The 15172-nt window shown below is 40.5% G+C and overlaps 1 protein-coding gene across 5 annotated transcripts in view; it reads left to right on the top strand.

Moving 5' to 3' along the window:
• LOC146499307 (SLIT-ROBO Rho GTPase-activating protein 1-like) overlaps window positions 1-15172 on the top strand; it is a 45126-nt gene that overhangs the window by 20140 nt on the left and 9814 nt on the right. For all 5 annotated transcript variants that reach the window (XM_085138108.1, XM_085138112.1, XM_085138111.1 and 2 more), the window contains 13 exons: window positions 3750-3812; window positions 5667-5864; window positions 6157-6285; window positions 6622-6843; window positions 6978-7079; window positions 9112-9309; window positions 9824-9908; window positions 10008-10035; window positions 10142-10175; window positions 10843-10903; window positions 12136-12213; window positions 12304-12438; window positions 13568-13673. In XM_085138108.1, the coding sequence (XP_084994234.1) occupies window positions 3750-3812; window positions 5667-5864; window positions 6157-6285; window positions 6622-6843; window positions 6978-7079; window positions 9112-9309; window positions 9824-9908; window positions 10008-10035; window positions 10142-10175; window positions 10843-10903; window positions 12136-12213; window positions 12304-12438; window positions 13568-13673 (1439 nt within the window). The remainder of the gene's footprint in view (window positions 1-3749; window positions 3813-5666; window positions 5865-6156; window positions 6286-6621; window positions 6844-6977; window positions 7080-9111; window positions 9310-9823; window positions 9909-10007; window positions 10036-10141; window positions 10176-10842; window positions 10904-12135; window positions 12214-12303; window positions 12439-13567; window positions 13674-15172) is intronic.

The raw sequence follows: 15172 nt of genomic DNA, 5'->3' as shown, positions 1-15172 counted from the left end.
TGCTGCACCAGAAAAGTCGATTTCCTGTCTTTATGACATAGCATTATTGTTACGCAACTTTTAAGTTTTCACTTGTATTCAGTATCCACAGTGGATTCTTCTAAGCTAAAGTTAAAGAAGTACCATTAGATCAATAAGCAGTTGGGTTTTTTTTGAGTTAGTATCAACAACAAAACAGAAAAGTCTACAAAAGTTAGTGTTGTGCTGACTTGTGTGGTTACATTATTCCGATGAAACCACTCAAATCTTCACATTTATTTTTGCATTCTCACTCCCATTGAAGATTTTAATGTCTTCATCATCTTCAGCCTCCTGTCTTTTTGTCAGTCCCATCGTCTTCAAACCCAACATCACAGCAGGTCTCACTGCCATCTTGTAAACCTTTCATTCTTGCTGCTTTTCCCTCTGTCGACACTTGTCTCCACCCACTCCACCCTGCCTGCACTCTCTCCTTCACCCGCCTTGTGCACTGTCAGTTACTTTGAACGTTTGACCCCGGTACTTTCACTATCTCCTTGCCTATCTACCTGTCTCCATCTCACTCAAACGTTGTCCAAAAAAAGAGGACTTTTCTGTCAAAATTTTAAGCAACTTTCAAACTGATGCACTCTAGTTGCCTTTAGGAACGTTTTTGAGACACTATCAGAATTAAAAATAGAAAACAGCAAACTCAGAGTCTGAGAGCAAAAAAACAAGCTGAAACTCAGCTCAGCTGTTCATTCTCATTAAGTTCATCACGTCAGCTCATACTTTATTGCCATCAGAATATTGATTAGCAGCTGCTTTAAGCAAAGGATCTGAGCGCCTCTCCCTCAACTGTGTGTGTGCCCCTGCACAGAAACAGTGGTTATCCATCAGGCAGGCTGAACAGCAGCAGATATATAAATGAATCTGACCACACACAAACAAATGAATTCATAAATGAGCCGCGCTCCGCTGCCTGCTCTCAGACTGGATTTCTGTCTCATGCATTAAACAGCCGAGCAGTTTGGGAAGGAGCTATGTGGCAGCATTAATATTACATTATGCTAAATGACTGAGGAATCCCAGGATGGATGAATCCCGTTCCCATAGCGCCCGCTGAGAAAAGATCAGTTGAGCTTGTCGCCATGGCCACAGGGCTGTCGGTGTTGTCATGGCCACTCAGCCGTCTGTCTCTTCCTCTTCAGAGGAGAGTTTCTGAGAGGACGCGGCGATGTGATGGAGGTCTTGCTGTTTATAGCTGCTGGCAGTAGCTGCACTTTAGTTAGCATGAATAAAAGACGAGCCGGAAGCGAGATTAATAATGAACACGGCGAGCTAAAGTTGGAGGCGGGTAAAAGTACACCAGTGTGTGTGTGTGTGTTTAATTTGCCAAACTCCAACAGAGCTCAGGGGAATACTGACTTTACTTTTCATTAAAATCAACTCTGCAACTTAAAGAAGCTGTATGAAAAAATAACAACCCCAGAGGTCTGCGCACACGGATGGTTTCCAGCACTGTAAAAATACATTAATGGTACTTTAGTGCTGTACTCGAGCACAGTACTGAGGTACTTGTGCTTAGAGCCACTTCTATAATCCGTAGTTTATATTAACAATTTATAAAATGACAATGTGATTGGGCAGCTGTTCTCTGAAAAACTATAAAAAGCAGCTGCATCACAGGAAAAGTGAATTTTTAAATGTTTTACCTTAAAAATTAAGTGATTTAAGCATTAATAATTACAGCAGTCAAAACTAGGCTATTTATAAAATATAATAATAAATTTATACAGTACTTTATTTAGCAAAATTATAAAGGAGTTCAGAGAAACTACTTATAAAATAAAACATAGATTCTGTTAAAAATTTTCCATTTTGGTGGCCTCAGGATCACCTCTCAGTTGTGACCTCCGCTTGTATTTGAGTGTGAAGTGGATGAAAGGAGAATTATCACCTCAAAGTCTGGAGGATTTGTTTTTTTCTGGGTGTAGGAGTTAAAATGCATTAAGTTTGTTTACTCTGGTCCAAATCGGTTGATGAGCTTTCTCCTTGTGGTTTGGTTTCTTTTCACACAGAGAAAAATCCAAACGACCTATAATGCGTCTGGCTTGGCACTTAGTACAGCAAAAGGGTCCCGGGTTCAAACGTAGGCAGGGCCCTTCTTATGCTTGTTAATGTTGTGATCATTCAGGTCAAAAAGATGTGAGTTGTTAGAGGATTGTTTCCTGTAAGTGTCATTGTATAAAGAGACAATTCTAAAATGGTGCATAAATCTGTCTGTGAAGGTTCTCAGTCATCCAGGTCATCGTAGTCAAAGGAGCTTGCAAAGAAAAGCGTCTGGACTTCTTTAAGTTACTTGAAGACGTTTCACCTCTCATCCGAGAGGCTTCTTCAGTTCTAAGGTCAAATGGTGGAGAGTCCCAGATATAACCCTAGTGGGAGTGTCCCCCCACAGAGGGACAAAAGGACCCCCTGATGATCCTCTAATCGCCTGAGCCAAGGTGTGGAACTGGGTGTGGGTCCCAATCAGCCAGAGTTTCGGGTGAGTTCATTGTGAAACCTGGCCCCACCTTATCATGCGAATTCCTGAGGTCAGATGGCCCAGGGTGTGAGTGGGCCTTAAGGCGTCTGGGAAGGGATCTCAAAACTGGATTATAGATGGCAGAGAGTTGGTGTCGTAAACCACCGCCTCTGTTCAAAGATGGTCGCTCACAGTGGACATAGATGGCTTCTTTCACTCCTCTTTCAAACCATCTGTCCTCTCTGTCCAAAATGTGAACATTGGCATCCTCGAAAAAGTGTCCTTTATCCTTAAGATGCAGATGGACAGCTGAATCTTGTCCTGTGGAGGTCGCTCTTCTGTGTTGTGCCATGCGCTTGTGAAGTGGCTGTTTGGTCTCTCCAATGTAGAGGTCTGGGCATTCCTCGCTGCACTGTACAGCATACACCACATTGTTAAGTCTGTGTTTTGGCGTTTTGTCTTTCGGGTGAACCAGTTTTTGTCTGAGTGTGTTGCTGGGTCTGAAGTACACCGGGATGTCATGCTTGGAGAAAACCCTCCTGAGTTTCTCTGATACACCGGCTACATAGGGGATGACAATGTTGTTGCGCAACAACATTGTCATCCCCTTTGTCATGGCACAACACAGAAGAGCGACCTCCACAGGACAAGATTCAGCTGTCCATCTGCATCTTAAGGATAAAGGACACTCTTTCGAGGATGCCAATGTTCACATTTTGGACAGAGAGGACAGATGGTTTGAAAGAGGAGTGAAAGAAGCCATCTATGTCCACTGTGAGCGACCATCTTTGAACAGAGGCGGTGGTTTACGACACCAACTCTCTGCCATCTATAATCCAGTTTTGAGATCCCTTCCCAGACGCCTTAAGGCCCACTCACACCCTGGGCCATCTGACCTCAGGAATTCGCATGATAAGGTGGGGCCAGGTTTCACAATGAAATCACCCGAAACTCTGACTGATTGGGACCCACACCCAGTTCCACACCTTGGCTCAGGCGATTAGAGGATCATCAGGGGGTCCTTTTGTCCCTCTGTGGGGGGACACTCCCACTAGGGTTATATCTGGGACTCTCCACCATTTGACCTTAGAACTGAAGAAGCCTCTCGGATGAGAGGTGAAACGTCTTCAAGTAACTTAAAGAAGTCCAGACGCTTTTCTTTGCAAGCTCCTTTGACCGGTGCATAAATCTGTTCACCCACTGTGAATGCCTTTATTTGAGAATATGCTGGTAACAGGTTTCTCTTCTCATTTGTGTGCTTTAGAGTAAGGAGATCCTCTTCCAGCTTCAGGAAGACCTCATGAAGCTTCTGAATGAGCTTTACACCGTAAGTGGAACAAAAGTTATTCTTCCAAGGCTTTAAGACACAAGTTTTTTAATGTGTTAGTGTTAAACACATTTTTATGTGGTCTACAAATGCAACAAGAAAATAATGCACTTCTAAACATTTCATTCATCTACAGTTAATCAGGTAATAAAGCAGTAAAAAACAAGACCAAAGAAGGTTTCTTGTAAAATTTCAAACAGGTTTTTAAAGCTGTTGTAGCTGGTGTTGGGGTCATTCCTCAATAATGGGTTGCACAATAATCATGCACAAAAATGGCACATTAAATACACTAACAGCAAGTGTCTGACAGTCATTTGTTGGCTCACTAACTGCCCCTCCCACCTCTGCATCTTCAGCACTGTGAAAAAGTATTTACCCCCTTCCTGATTTCCTAGTCACTCGAAATCATTTGCCATCACCCCCAACCAGTCACAGCAGATGGCTGCCCCTCTTTGAGCCTGGTTGCACTGAAGGCAACTGTTGTTGTGATTTTGCGCTATACAAATATAATTGAATTGAATTGGTTTGGTTTTTTTCCACATTTGTCACACATACATTTTCAGATGACATAAAATTAACTCAGCAAAAGAACATCGTACCAACAGTCAAACATGGCGATGGTGGTAGTATGATGGTCTGGGTTGCTTTGCTGCTTCAGGACGACTGATAGAACCATTAATTATGCTCACGGCCTCAAAATCCTGAGGCTATTATTTTGTGCACTGAAGCTCAAGAGCACTTGGGTCTTGCAGCTGGACGACCCGAAAGACAGCAGTAAGTTCACCTCTGGCTGCAAAAAAAAGCTCTTTTGAAGTGGCCTAGACATAGTCTGGAATCAGACTGAGATACTTTGGCATGACCTTAAACACGCAGTTTATGCTGGAGAACCCTCCCATGTGGCTGAATTAAAACAATTCTTTAAAGAGGAGTGGGCCACTTCAAAAGCCTCATTTGCAGTTATCAAAAATGATTCATTGCAGTTTTTCACACATTAGTAGACGCTACCTTTCAAATATTAGCCGGCATTACAGTTTTTCTACCTAAAGCTTTTTGTTTTCAATGCTTTAAACAGGTAAACAGGACCTGTTATGCTTTTGCTTTCCTGTCTTTTAAATGTTAATTTAAATCATGGCCAGAGTTTCAAATAATGAGGTCAGTGCATGTGCAGTTAATCACAGTGAGCAAAAGAATAGGTTTCAGCCAGGTTTTTTCTACTCTTGGGTTTGTGTGGTGTCATAGAGAGCAGATATTCCTAATGTGGTTGTCTCAGAAAGCCCCACCCACCTGCTGTTCCAACTGTTTTTTTAACAATGAGGAGCCAATCATGAGAAAGCTGGCTGAAAGGAGGAAAGAAGCCTATACGGCAGTTCCAGAGGATGAGGGGCTGCAGAGCAGTGATTCAGAGTTGATTCACCGCCCTGCAGAGCTATTCGAGTCCAAGAATTAAAATATGGTTCTGGAAATGAGCAGAATAGGTTCCTTTAATGGTAGTAACGGGGAACTGTCAAAGCAAAGTCAGTGGCTTCTTTTCATAGCTCAGAAAGCTTCCTTTATAAATGCAAAAATTGTCCTTTCTGCCTCACATTTCTCATCCATTCATTTTTTCTTCTGCTTTTTGTCTGACGTTATCCTTCTAGCCTGCTTTAAAGTAAAAAATCTGCCTCCTGTTGGCTGCCAATTATCAGGTTTTTCTTCAGGTCAGAGCGCTGGCCTTAAAAGCTCCTTGTCCAAACACTAGAAATCAGATTAGAGCAGCGCTTTAACCTTGGGGGATAAAAAAAGACAGTCGACCCCGGCTGCAGCGCACTGCTGTTTTCCTATTTGATTGGGCTATTATGGGCTGCTGTTGCCTAGGTGATGAAGACATATCATATGTACCACGCGGAGACGATCAGCGCAGAAACCAAGCTGCGGGAGGCGGAGCGGCAGGAGGGGCGCGTGAAGGGCGTGTCAGGGACTGGCGGAGGGGTGGAGCCTGTGTTTGGCCTGCGGATAGAAGAGCGCCACCAGAGACGCAACGCCGCCCGCAAGATGGAGAAAATGAGAGAGAAGGTAACAGTTTTATAGAGAAAGGAGACTGTGTTTCCTCTCAGGGGTCATCCAAAGCAACCAGATGGGTAACCTGTTCCTGCATGAGATATTTTAGAATGAGATACTTTCTTTATGTAATCCTAATACTTTCCACTTCTTCTTGATTTCAACATGACTTGAAAGCAGAAAGGACTAATTATGAAAGCTATTTTTTGCTTCTTGTTGATCGCATTTGCAGAACAAACGAGGGGAATCAGTACATGAGAACCAGAAACCAACCATTTAATCTTCTTTATGTCTGTTTCCTTACTAGAGGAAGGCAAAGTACTCAGAGAACAAACTGAAGACTGTGAAAGCCAGAAATGAGTATCTGCTCACTCTGGAGGCCACCAACGCCTCGGTGTTCAAATACTACATCCACGACCTGCCCGATATCATAGATGTGAGTAAATTACAGAGTGTATTTGTGGCACAAACCTTATATTCATCATTTAAAAAGGTTGTTAGGTTTGTAAGCCTAAATAGGAATTTGTATGTTTAAAGGCAGTTTTAAAATGTATGGAGAGAGCTTTTATGAGATTATTTTTAGGGCCTCTGGTAAAAGGAATAAAATTCCTTTAGATTTTTCCCATAGTGAATGTTACATCTATTACACTTGAAACTATTCTAGTACTTGAATTGCCTTGCAACTCTTATTCTCCTCATAAATGTTCACCAATTTCTACAAAATACGTGTGGTCTTTTCCCTCTCGGGAATAAATCTCCATCTTTGTTTCAGTGCTGTGACCTTGGGTACCACTCCACTTTGAGCCGGGCACTGAGGACCTACCTGTCAGCTGAACTGAGCCTTGAAGCCTCCAGGAGGGCGGGTCTGGAGGTCCTGGAGGGGGCTGTGGAGGGCCTGGACCCTGCCCGTGACAGGCAGCGTCTGCTTGATTTCTACCCCACTGCCTTCTGCCCCCCACAGAACTTCAGCTTCCAGGCCCACATGGGCGACACAGTCAGTTTGCCCCTCTTTATGTCCTTTCAAAATAAGAGTCTGACACATATTATTACATTTAAATGTTCACCACAGAGAATTTAGACCTCTGAACAGCCAGTTTCCAATTTTCTTCTTTTTTTGCTCCATATCAGGTGGCCCAGATCACCTCCCAGCCGCAGGTCCAGTCTGAGCTCAGCCTCCGCCTCACACAGCTTCAGACCCGCCTGGCGTCTCTGAAGATAGAAAATGAGGAGGTCAGACACACAAGTACACCTCATAAAACTCAGGAAAACCATTTTGACATTAACTCTATTTTGAGTTACTAACTAGGACTACACTAAGATGGTTTATAAGCCATGTTTTCTAAGCAACCTCAGTAGGCTGATCTAACGTTTAATCCCAGATGGAAGAATTTAATCTGGAATATTTTTGACCGTTATGGTGCAGTTAGAGCTGTAATGTGGCTCAAAAGTCATGATCTGTGCCTGATATGTGTTACTGCAAGTGTTAATGTTGGCTAAGATGACATAACTCACCTGAAATTTGGCCCATATAAGGTGGACCTGAGACTGAGTCAACACCATCATTCGTTGCTAAAAGAAAACTGCAGATTTGCCCAATAATACCTGGGGCACTTATTGGTATCTGGACTAAGACTTCACATTTTTGTGTTTATTTTTATGGTCTCATCTCATGTACAGGAAGTTACCTCTTTTTCTTATTTTTTTCCCCTAATCCTTCTTAAAGCGCTGATCAAGAAAGTGCCTACCAGTAAGTTCAACAACAGATTTCTTTGAGCTGCTAAAAAAATATCATCAATGTGCACACAAATTTACTTGATGTTTGCACTAATCTGTCCTGTTGTCCATCTGAGATATTTAGCTCCAGCTTTAGAAATTAAAACAACACAGAGACTCTGGTAAAAGTGGCCAAAACCCCTCATTAATTATTAATAACTTTCTAACAGTTAAAAACTTTGCACAAAGTTATGGTAATTTATACAGATTTAATGGGGTGATAATGTGGCATATGTAGCCTCTAAAAATAAAGTTGAACCATCTGATAGCTGTGTGGTGCTGCAGACTGCCGGTGTCCTCGCTGTTGTTGTGCACAGAGGGCAGCTGTTAACTCACCCCGAAGGGCATAAAAATGCTGAAGGAGTCTGGATTAATGAGCTGCATCTGCACATCTCAGCGGCTTACAACCCACACAAACACAAATTAAAAACACTCATAGACTCATTACTCTTGCTGTAAATATAAACACTCTTTGCATATGTAGCATATGTAAATACTGCACCTCCTTAGGCATTTTTGAAAACAAAGCCACGCCCATAAAAAAAATGACAATAATTCAGATGCATTGATCCATGGAGCTGTGCTGAGACTGAGTAATGTGTTCAGATCTTACAAAGTTCTTCTTCCATTTAATATCGGTAGAAAAACTCGAGTCCAGTAGACCAGCAGACAACACCAAATGCTGTGTTTGCTCCCTTGAGATGCTCTGCGTGACCTTTACTGCAGAATATCGCATTTCTTTATTTTTGCCATTTTCTTTGGTTCATTATCTCATCTGAGAAGCTCTGTCTGGTCAGTTTTGCAGCATTTAGCCAAAGCTGAGGAAAGAGTGCAGCTCTGTACACTTCACGTTTCATCCTGCTGCTTCTATCACTCTGGTTCCACTGGTAGCCATACAGGCTCATGCCATAACGATGCCGCCACCACGTCAGACAGATGATGTGGTATGCTTTGGATCACGAGCTGTTTCTCCCCTTTTCCATACTTTTCTGATACAAATTCTCCTTGGTTCAGTTTCTCCTTTTATTCCAGAATTGAGCGGGCTCTTTCAGATGTTTCCTTGAGTGTAACCAGTGGTTTGCACCTTGTCATAAATCATAAATCCTCTGTATTTATATTCATGAAGGTGTCTTTTGATTGTAGAGTTTGACAGTGATCTGCCTTCCACTTCAAAAGTGTTTTATGACTTTGTTAAATGTTGTGAAGTTTGTTTTGATTAACAATGAAAATCATTCTGTCATGATGCACTATAGTTGTCGTCTGTGGTCTTTCAGGAATTTTTTGTGATGCTGAGTTGACCAGTACATTAATTTGGTGGCTTCTAAAGTTTCACTGATAGGTTTATTCTGGGTTTTCAGCCAAATGATGGCCTCCCTTATCTTCACTGACATCTCTTTGGACCTCATATTGAGAGTAACATGTGGCCATGGATCAGTATCATGTAACGTGGATACTTACTATGCTTTTCCACTTTTCTGCCACCTTTCAGGTGAAAAAGACCTGGGGTGCAACTCTGAGCACCTTGCAGGACATGACGGTGCTGGACGACTTTGACGTCTCCCAGAGCTTCACCCACAGCCCATCTTCCGAGTCGGTGAAGTCCAGTGTGTCGGACGGCTACTTGAACAAACCCAGTCTGGCCAAGAGACGGGCGAACCAGCAGGAGACCGAGCTCTTCTACTTCTCTGTAAGCCCAGCAGATCAGAATTTTTTTTTTTTTGATTTGACACTGTTTTTCACCCCAAGTTACTTATATTAGATGAAGGTCGGTTTTGAAAGTAGCAAATATTAAATAAGTATAGAGTAAACGGTGGCATGACATCCAAAACAGACTACATTTAGTCAGATAAATCAGATTTCAAATAAGTTGTTACAGCTGCAGAATACAGTTATAATTTAGATTTCTATATTAGTGTTTTGTTAACTTAGTTTCCTTTATAACACCACAAAATGCTGTCCTGCTTTTTTTTTATTCATTTATGACATTTTTTAAATTTCAGATTCATCTATCTTCTGGTGGTGTCTCTACAAACGCTTACTAGATGTAGTGATTCAATGTGAAGTTCATTCTGCTTTTAGCTGCTTTACTTGCACTAATGTACAGTGTGTATTGTAATCACTGCATTCTGCATACTCATACTTTATTTTATTTGTATAATTTAGCCTTTGTGTTTGTCATTTATGTGATTTCCTATATTCAGAAATTCCGCGAGTACCTGGAGGGAAGTAATCTTATTTCCAAACTTCAGGCTAAACACGATATATTAAAGAAAGCGTTGGCAGAGGGTAAGAGTCTCTCTCAGTCTTCTTTAGTCTTGTACTTTGTCAGACAGACTCTGATCAGCATTTCTTCACTTTTAAATCTTCTCCCTTTTTCTCTTGCAGGATACAAAGCTGAACTGCTGACTACCAGGTAAGGTGCTTTCCTGTCACATCGATAATAAGTGTTGTATGTCTTTGCTGTGCTTTGGCTCTCTAAAAATCTTTTGCTTTCTTTCTCCTTTTTGTACGTGTTTCAGCCGTGGGCGGAAGAACTCCCACAGCAAGCACCAGGTAAAGAATTACCTCATCCAGGCTTTTGAGGATTTGGGGAGGTGGGGGGGAGGGGGGGGGGGTTGATGTTCTCCTCAACAGTAGTGAGTGCAAGATATCAGCAGCGCAATCTGCTAATTTGTCAAAGGCTACAATTTGGATTTGAAAGCCCAGAGGAGTGTAACCAATCAGCAGAAATATTAGCAATATAAATAAGGTTGTCATCTACAATGCAATGAAAGTGTATTAATGTTGCCCTCAGAACAGCAAGCTTAAGAAGCAATAATGACTCATTTTTATGATTCATTTACCCATAGTATTACCCGTCCCTGCACCTGCACCATGTCAGACATTACTCGGGGCAGAAAAGATAACTCCTTGAACTTTTATTGCATACTTTTTGATCAATTGTTGGCTTAAAAGATAGCAGGACATTGAAGCTGCACACACAATATTGATCATAAAACATTAGTAGTAATATCAGGGTATTAATGTAACTATGGTGAGCCATTAATCTCATAATCAAGGGATATACCATACAAATGTAATGTTTTTGCATGTCTGTTGATTGGTGCATGTCCACAACCTGTCTACACATAATACATTAATGTACATGAAAAAAATCTTCAAAAATCTTATAAATATAACAAAATTAAAAATACTCTGCACTCTAATTCCGTTTTTGTAGGATTCAACCAAAGCCATACCCTTGCTTGTGGAGAGCTGCATCCGCTACATCAACCTACATGGTGAGTGTCACTTGTCAGCTTTAAACAATGTGAAATAAATGCTGTAGTGGCTGATGCTGACAGATGAAGGGCTAAATTAGAGAAAGGGATGAAGCGTTTGCTAGTTACAGCAAAAAAAACGACTGGAAGGTATGAATTTAATGTACTGAAGTCCTTCTTCCTGCTTGCCATCAGCTATAATTTTGGTTCAGAAATGTTGTTGCGTGTATTTGTGGGCTGTCCAGAGGTGTTTTACACTTATAAACTAAAAGAGGGACATTGTGAACGGTGCTGCAGGAGGCAGTTAAATCCTTTTTTGTTGATCACATAAAGCCGCCTAAATCTTAACTGTCAAACTCTCGTGTTGGCATCCTTTCACTCTCTTCATTCTGCAAACAACAAAACTGCATCACAGCCAGACACTGACAGCTGAACAAGTACAAAACAGTGATTTCATTTTAATTCAATCATTCCCAAGCTGCAGCTGATAATCATTGTTTTATAATTATGCTATAAAACTGAATTTAGCCTCATACTCAACATCGTGTGTTCTACAATGTACTTTTGGTGGCATGTAAAATAAAATGTACTCAAATATTCATATCCTGATATATTTTACATTTTAAGTAATCAATAGCAAAATAACAGGTAGAGATCATGAATAAAAGCTCTTTTTGTCTGCATATGAAATGCACTAAACAGTCCAACCCAAGAGTTCCTAGACATTGTGATTGTGTTGTTTATTCGGCAGTGCTTTCTTGGCCGCCTACTGAATATGCAACTGACATAACTCATCATTAGATCCTTAGGCCTAGCACCTAGTAGCCCAAATTGGCAGCTACCACTTCTAGATTAAGAACTACAATCCTAACTAACACCATTTTTGGCAGAATGTTACTCTAGTCCCTATAGCAATCCAATACTATCAACTAGGCATTGCTTCCAAGGCATTGGTGTCACATGGCTAATAAATAGCTTTTGAAGCTAGCTACTAGCATCCCTCTGTTATCAACTACTTCTATTTCTATGTGGTCAGTGGTCAGTAGGCATATGAACTACAAGATTCATGGATTGATTAGTCCTTTATCTTGTTAAATCAGCATATAAATCAGTCTTTGGCACTTCGCCATAAAAAACTAGCAAGTGTTTATACTACAACTTATGTCAACATTTGTTTCTCAGCATTTGGGACAGATCTGCTAGGCTTAGACTGTGACTATGTGCAACCTCCATCCCTCTGCTGTTCCCAACAGGTCTTCAGCATCAAGGCATATTCCGGGTATCAGGATCACAAGTGGAGGTCAATGACATCAAGAACTCGTTTGAAAGAGGTGAGAGGTCAACAGGAAGGTAACTCGACTGTCATGTGATAAGTACGCAAACTTGTATTTGAGGATTTCTCTCTTCTGCCTCTCATGCAGGTAACGATCCGCTGATTGACGAGGAAAGCAACCATGACATTAATTCTGTGGCTGGAGTGTTGAAGCTCTACTTCAGGGGTTTGGAGAACCCTTTGTTTCCCAAGGACAGGTTCAATGACCTCATCTCCTGCGTCCGTAAGTACTGCATAGACATAGACTGAATCATTCATGATAAAAACAGAAAAATAATGTAAAAGAAACGGTTTGATCACAGAGCAACCAAAAATCCACCGAATATGTTAACGATTCAGAAAAGAATCACAAAGATCTGATATTGATATTAAGATGTTTATATTAAGTTAAGGATCAGGACTTTGTCATAGCAAATAATCCAAACCACTGACCTTGTCCTGTGGATGGGCTCATTTTGGATGTTCTCTTGACTGAACTTTGGTCAAATTTCAGTGTGTTTTTGCCACTTAATGGCGTTCAACTCTTGTCAAATATAGCTTAACCACATTATCATTCTCATTGATGAAGCAGGCAGTGTTTTTAGGAGAAAGCATGGGAAAATATAACCAACTATCACTCCTAACAGGAGGTTAATTAAAATGTAAAGGTTTAATTAAGCACTTTTTACCTATAAAAAGTGCTTAATTAAAGCACTTTTATTAAGCACTATTAAAGTGCTATTCACATGTCCCCCTTTTAGTTGAAAACCCCAAGGGAAGGAGCTTGGGATGGAATCATCAACCTTCATAACACTAGATGACACTAGATGACATGCACTAGTTGCTAGATGCTAGCAACTAGTGCATATACTTGTTGCACATAGTATAAGTATAAGTATAAGTATAACCTATACAAGCTACATAGTGGATGAAGTTATGCAGAGCTCCAACTAACTTGGGTGGTGTAGATGCAGTGAAATGTGAAAAGATCCAACAGTTGGTTATTTGTATCCCAGTGAAATGTTCAAATCAAGTGATTGTCTGTGAAGCTCGACTTTCATTGGCTTTAACACTTGAGTCTGAACCGTTTGTGCAGCTTCCATCTGCTGCGGTGAAGCTCAGTGTGAATCTCTGTCTATCTATTCAGCCCACACGCAGTCACTTTCCCTCTCGGTTTCCTCGTCTTTGTTTCTCGTTAGTGTCTCTTTGTCTCTTTGAAACCCATCCCCACCACAGCAGAGACATGGAGCCGCCCGCTTCCCTTTCTGCGGCGCCGACTGGCGTGTTTCAGGATGTGTCATCGTGTTACAGACACCTCGTGATGTCTCAGGGACTCATAATAACTTTAGATTATGTGCATTTTCCTGCTGCAGGGATAGAAAACCTGTACGAGAGAGCGCAGTGTATCCGTAAGATCCTGCTGGGTGTCCCAAGGGCGACGCTGGTGGTGATGCGCTACCTGTTCGCCTTCCTCAACCAGTGAGTATCCACTTATACAAAACCAGGCCCTCACATTTATGATAATTGCCCATTTTTGTGTTTTCCCAGCTGGGAAAACACAAAAATGGGGAGATGCCTCTCCTGTAGTGAAAAAGGTTCGAAGTGCACACTTGTATAGATGATAAAACACAGCTCATTTTGTTTCTGCAGCCTCTCAAATAAATATAGAATGAGAGAGCAGCATGGAGAGGCAGGAGGTGTGAACAGGAAGTGTGATGAGCTGGTGCGATGTACCAGGCGAGTGATGTACTGGTGTGTTTATTAGCAGGGCTCTGAAATGCATTCAGCTTCAGTGTTATTAAACCAGGAGCTTCACGGTCGAGCGCAGAGAAGATATTTCAATCACTATTTGAAATGAAAGCTGCAATAATGGAAAAATGCCAGAGTTTATTGAATACAGCCTTTTAGCTTTAGAAGTGTATTTGTATTGTATTAAGGCAAGCTTTTCTAAAATAATAAGACAAAGCAGAGCATCACATAAAGAGCTGTGGCATCGTAGTTTGCAGGAAATTTGCTGCATGGTTTCATAGCAGAAGAGAGAACGTTAAAAAACATGCAGAGAGTAACAATATTAGGGCCTTTTTGGTGATATTAGAATATTCTTTAATAAAATAATTCAGAAAATACAGGCTTTTTTTCCTTTTTTAATTAAAAATAATTATAAAAATTCATTGGATGTATTTATTTTATAGGTTTTCAAAGCTTAAAAAATTACAAAACTTTATAAATTAATGCAAAGAACATAGCAAGTAATAATAATAAAAATAAAGCACATGATCATAAATTACATATTTCTGAGGTTTTGGGGCTGCTGCTTCGAAGTTCAGAAACATTCATGTTTCATTTTAATTTATCATTTTATTATTTTTCATAAAACTTCATAGAACTGTGGTTACATCAATAACTAATCTTTAATTATTTAATTATTATTTAATCTTTTATGTAAGTAATCTACTAACTTCTTAACTCTTATGCTGTCTTCTCAAACCAGACTCCATTTAAAAAATAAATAAAAAGCATAGAGATTGTGTTCTCCATTACAGTCTTGTGTATGAATCAAAACCTAAAAATTGCTTTGTCACCTTTTGAAACCAGCAAACAACACAGAAGTGTAAAACTACAGACTTTTGCATAATTAATCTGGTGAGTCATAGTTAAGCATCAAAAATGCTTAAAATGCAATACCAAACAAAAACATTTGCGGTTTTTCTTTGTCTTATCTGAAGGTATATTCAGTATTTTAAGGTGTGAACTGTTATTCAGACAAAAAGAAGAAAACTTTTATTGATTAAAAAGTCAGAAAAAAAAGATTTTATGTTGCTATTAAGTATCAGAGAACCATGGTTATGTGAGAAACCTACTGTTGTGCCACTGTAGGTCTCAATTAGAGCGAAATGGTGATCAATCACTTAATCGACAGAAGTTTAATTGGCAATTATTTTAGTAACAGTCTCATTTTCAAACAGTTATTATTTAAG

This window comes from Neolamprologus multifasciatus, chromosome 17 (assembly GCF_963576455.1).
Source record: "Neolamprologus multifasciatus chromosome 17, fNeoMul1.2, whole genome shotgun sequence".
NCBI classification, from domain to species: Eukaryota; Metazoa; Chordata; class Actinopteri; order Cichliformes; family Cichlidae; genus Neolamprologus; species Neolamprologus multifasciatus.
The sequence above is the reverse complement of the archived record's forward strand: the minus strand, read 5'-3'. Positions and strand labels throughout refer to the sequence as shown.